General features: G+C 32.6%; 1 protein-coding gene across 2 annotated transcripts; it reads right to left on the bottom strand.

Annotated features, from left to right (window-relative positions):
* Window positions 1-1,434: 1,434 nt before the first annotated feature.
* On the bottom strand, window positions 1,435-4,466 carry LOC107491938 (protein DEFECTIVE IN MERISTEM SILENCING 3). Of its 2 annotated transcripts, none has more exons than XM_016112874.3 (6): window positions 4,289-4,466; window positions 3,556-3,676; window positions 3,103-3,358; window positions 2,690-2,881; window positions 2,108-2,428; window positions 1,435-1,851 (listed from the first exon to the last, which is right to left on the bottom strand). In XM_016112874.3, the coding sequence occupies exons 1-6, from the start codon at window positions 4,295-4,297 to the stop codon at window positions 1,665-1,667; spliced, it is 1,086 nt and encodes a 361-aa protein (XP_015968360.1). In that variant the 5' UTR covers window positions 4,298-4,466; the 3' UTR covers window positions 1,435-1,664. The 2 variants fall into 2 exon arrangements, with proteins under 2 accessions (XP_015968360.1, XP_052118549.1); XM_052262589.1 differs by lacking the exon at window positions 4,289-4,466 and adding an exon at window positions 3,958-3,999.
* Between the last annotated feature and the right edge of the window lie 396 nt (window positions 4,467-4,862).

Below are 4,862 nucleotides of genomic sequence, written 5' to 3'. Positions count from 1 at the left end.
CATCATAACTAAATTTTTTAAAATTTGGTTGACTTTAATTTAAAATTTAAAAAATAACAAACTAAGTAAAACAACCCAAATTTAAAATTTAAAAATAACAACTTAAATAAATAATAATTTAAAAATTCTAAACTAACGTAAATATTTATTTATTGTAATATTAGTATGTAACAACCGAAGAATAATTAACGTAAATTTTTTTAAAACTCTAAATTTCTTTAAAAGAATTTATGTAGTTGTAATTTAAAAAAAATCAACAAAATTTTAAAAAATTATGCTAAAAAGAATTAACAGATTTTTAAAAAATAGTGTTAAAATATAAAAAAATAATCTAAATAAAATCTAAATAAAATTTAAAAAATAACAACTTAAATAAAATAATTTGAAATTTAAAAAATAACAACCTGAGTAAAATAATCCAAACAAATAAAATAATTTAAAATTTAAAAAATAACAACTTAAGTAAAACAACCCAAACTTAAAATTTGAAAATAACAATCTGAGCAAATAATAATTTATAATTTATAAATGTAAATCTAAAAGTTTCTAGTGACGACACGTAAGCAAATAAACTCCCAGACTCAACGTATGAGCGCCACGTCAGCAAATGAGCTCTCCATTTGTATTACTATAAAGATAAAGATCTCTTTTATTCTTGTAGATAGGTACCAAAGCGTTTTTTCTCCACTCATCTGACATCTTCTTAGATCTTAAAATCTCATTAAAAAGTTTGGTTAACCAACTGATGTCTTTCTCTCCAAGACCCTTTCAAACTTCAATCGGGATATTATCGGGTTCTATTGCCCTGTCATTTTTCATCCGCTTTAGAACCTCTTTTACTTCGAAATCTCGAATCCTTTAATAGTAGTCGAAGTTTTAATCTTTTTTCCTCATGCATAACCGATCAAGACTCGAAAGAGTCTTCTGTCCTTCATTAAATAACTTGTAGAAGTAGCTCTTTCACTTTTCATTGATCTTTTTCTCTTGAGCCAACACTTCCCCGTCTTTATCCTTTATGCACTTAACCTAATCCAAGTCTCTCGTTCTTTTTTCACGGCTCTTTGCGATTTTATATATACTTTTTTCTCCTTCTTTCTTGTCTAAGGACTAGTAGAAATCTTCATATGCTCTTATTCTTCCTTTGCTTAAAGCCACTTTTGTTTCTTTCTTAGCCGTCTTATATTTTTTCAATTATCTACATTACGGCATAAAGATCACTTTTTAAAGTATACCCTTTTTGCCTTTATCTTTTCTTGTAATCCAAAATAAATAAATTAAAAAAAATGTAGCAATGCTTTTATCCCTTGTGATCATCACAAGCCAATGTGTTATATGCACCGTTGAATCTTGAATCCATACGACCTTTGTTCTTTATAATTTCACGTGCCAACTGATTTGTAAATCCTTTCAAGGTAACTCTCCAAAGGACCAGAATTTTAACAACGAACCAGAATTGGAGGATAAGTGTATAATTAATGAACACTGGACATGGTCCGAAGTCAGGTGTTGGTTCATTAGCAAATGTTAGTACAACATTCAAAAAGAGAATCTAAACACAAAATCATCATGCGGTAAACTTAACTGCTAATGCACACACAACTGGATGTGGTTATATGCAACCACGTAGCTCAAATAAACAGGTCTATGTAATAAACAAGAGTTTTTCAAGCTACTTTGTTTGCGGACTTGGCCTTCAAATGGTCCAATAGTTGCTGCTCTCTTTGTATGTCTTCAGCAAGCTTGGTGCTTTCCCATTTCAGCCTCCTCACCACTTCTTCAGCTTGACTATAATTTGGAGGAACCACACCACTTCTTCCCGAAAATATACCAAACTTCACTTCTACATCTTTCCTATAGCCACACAATGTTGTGTTATCACAAAGTTTCTATGATCATATGATCCAAAAAAAAGGTTAATCATATGATAAAGCAATATAGCATATGAAAGTTTACAGAGAATAACATAAGGCTTTCACCTAGAAAAGTAATAAATGAACACAATTACACAAGTACTAGTATAGAACATGATGGAGGCGCTAAAAAAAGGAAAGAGTACGATCAACCTCAGACATACATTAAGAAGGTAAAAGGATAATTTGATACTGACCTACTACCAAGAACAAACATTCCATTTTTCTTGATCATTCCACCATCTAATGACACAGCTCCTTCATCAATGCATGGGAGAGCAGACATCATTTCATTTCGGGTTCTGTATACTTGTAGGCCAGAGAGAAGGCCATAAAATAGTGTCTCTCTAAGACCGTGACCGCTAGAAGTAACAAAAGATAAGTTATTGGACTCTAAATAGAGCATGTTTACTGCATAATCAATGAACCCAGCCGGGCACTCCTCGTTTGGAAATCTTGGTTTTGGAATAGCCAACTTCTTTTGTGGATCATTGGCTACAAAACCTCCAACATATGGTCTGAAAAACAAACAGTACTCAGAAAACTATAAGCAGAAGTTTTGCTTCTCACATTTAACTATGATGTAGCAATGCTATCATGTAACTTTCTCAGATGTCCTATTAGAAGAGACATACATAGAAATAACCTGAACAATGCCCTGTGAATTGTATCCTTATGAGGTTTTGATGTTAATTCCTATCTAAAGAATCCCATTGAAAAAAGCTTCACATGAAGAGTACCTAATACACACATACACAGATTTATATAATCAAACTTGCCTGAAAGATTCAAGACATATGACAGCAAATCGGCCATTTACATTCTTTTTAATTGAAGATCCAATTCCATGCAAGCCTGCACTACAGTTTATTGTGCCTTCAGGGTTGTACTTCTCTAATGCATTAACACCTTCATTAGTACTGCAGACAATTGCAAGCATGGTCTCCAATCCCAAATACTCAGAGAGAATCCTGTACTTAGACAACAATGCTGGATTATCTTAATACAATCTACAATAAAAATAATAGCTTCTTTCTCCAATGTATGCTACTAAAAATTTAAAACAACTAAGAGAACCACATTCCAATATCTGATAAATTAAGCAAAACCATAAGAGATAGTGCCTGCTGCAAGATATCAAAGGACAAAAAAGGGAGTTAAAGATTTGGGGAGAATGAAAGCTGATATTGACCTGCTAAGTTCATCGCTCTCAACCTTGGCAAGGGTTGCCACAACTCCCACAGCATCTTTTTCCAAAGCCAAATTCGATGTCTGAGCATTGGCTTTCAGCCAACAGAATATGCCAGCAGCTGAATTCTCTTTCTTCAATATTTGTTCTGTTGTATCGTCCTCGGTAATAGATGGTGCTGTATCGTCCTCGGTATTAGATGGACCACTTCCATTGTCTGGTGTAATTACACTACACGAATGGTACCTACCAAGACTCACTATAGACACATTGTTAGACAAAACAAATCAGCTAATAACTTTTACATGAACTACTTAACTGAAGTAGTTGATTTTCGTTTATTCAACCAATGAGTACTGATGTCATGTTGCATTAGTTTACCAGGTTTAATTCTAGTAACCTGGTCTCTATGGAACAAAATAAGTAAGAACAAAAAAGATTGGTTTATGAACACACCTTGTAAGTCAAGTATTGATTCGGCTAGTCGATTTGATTGAGAATTAAGGAATTTAAGGTTATCTTCATGTTTCTTTATCTCATTCTTAATGCTCTCATGATTAGCATCATTTTGGTTCAGCTGAAAAATGATAAACAACAATAGTTTCAAAATTTAGTAAGGGGATAAAATAAACAAAATCAAGTAAGAAAATGTACTCTCTGGAACACACAGAGATTCATGTTCATGATTCAAAATAAATTAGGGTTATCAATCACATATGCAAAACTAATAGCAATGATATAAGTTCCTCCATCAAATTAGAAACAGATTCCTGAAATTAGAGACAGTATAAACCCCAGTGGTAACTGGTGTTGTTAGAGGCAGAAACTTGGTGCCCTAGCTGCTTATGAGTACATTACATAAAACTGAATGAGTTGCTGCCACATGGTTATCATCCAAAATAAAGCAGAACTAAATGATGAATAGTAAGGAGTGAGGACATAGTTGAGTTATTGCAGCAAATTAAGTTTATGTAATAGTAGTAGGTGGGAAATAACCAGCCACAAAAAATGTCACTGCTTCATCCACATACATTCGAGATATAGTTTTTTTTTTTAAAAAAATAAACATTCAATATATAATTAACTGGTGCAGTGTTGAAAGAAGAAGAAGAAGAAAAAAAAAAGAAGAAAAGAAGTGAGGAGTAAAATATGGGAGCAACGAAGGAAGAGAAGAGAGAAGAGATATCACCTTAGACATTAGAGCGAAGGGAAGCGCAGAGAGAGGACCAAAATTAGATACGCTAAGGTTGTTGCACGCTCACTTATGCACTGAAGTGGTACTTTCGTAATTCTACACAACTGTTGTACCTACTTTGTTCATTTAGGACGGGGCAGAGGTAAAGTCTCTTTTTTTGGGGTCTGATTGTAAATTCACTCAATTCAATGCTTTTTTTTACTGCAATAAGAAAAGAAAAGAAAAACAAAAAAAGTTAAGAGCAGGTAAAGATAAATCTTGCTACAAATATACAACGAACTAATAGGAGGATGATTCCCTGTTTTTGAAGTATTTTAGTACAGTTTTTTTGGTCAACTAGCCAGCAACTTTGTTTGTATCTCTTTGAATGATACAAATTCCTTGTTGTTTAATCCTTTTTTGTGGGTGGAGAAGGAAAAGAGATAGAGTAGGAAGAGAGGAAATGAGAGGAATCCTTTATTTTAGAAAGATTTTATTTTAATTATAATGAGACGTCTTTTTCGTTATAAAATATTAATATATAATGAAAAGTTTTATGGTGTGAATGATATTAAATATTTATATCTGT

The sequence above is a fragment of the Arachis duranensis genome, chromosome 6, assembly GCF_000817695.3.
Source record: "Arachis duranensis cultivar V14167 chromosome 6, aradu.V14167.gnm2.J7QH, whole genome shotgun sequence".
Lineage (NCBI taxonomy): Eukaryota > Viridiplantae > Streptophyta > Magnoliopsida > Fabales > Fabaceae > Arachis > Arachis duranensis.
The sequence above is the reverse complement of the archived record's forward strand: the minus strand, read 5'-3'. Positions and strand labels throughout refer to the sequence as shown.

Coding starts and splice junctions, on each gene's coding strand:
- LOC107491938 (XM_052262589.1), bottom strand. CDS start 3,993: ATGATAACCATGTGGCAGCAACTCATTCAGTTTTAT. Junction 3,677..3,957: donor AGCAACTCATTCAGTTTTAT/GTAATGTACTCA, acceptor ATCATTTTTCAG/CTGAACCAAAATGATGCTAA. Junction 2,429..2,689: donor ATATGTCTTGAATCTTTCAG/GCAAGTTTGATT, acceptor TTTGTTTTTCAG/ACCATATGTTGGAGGTTTTG.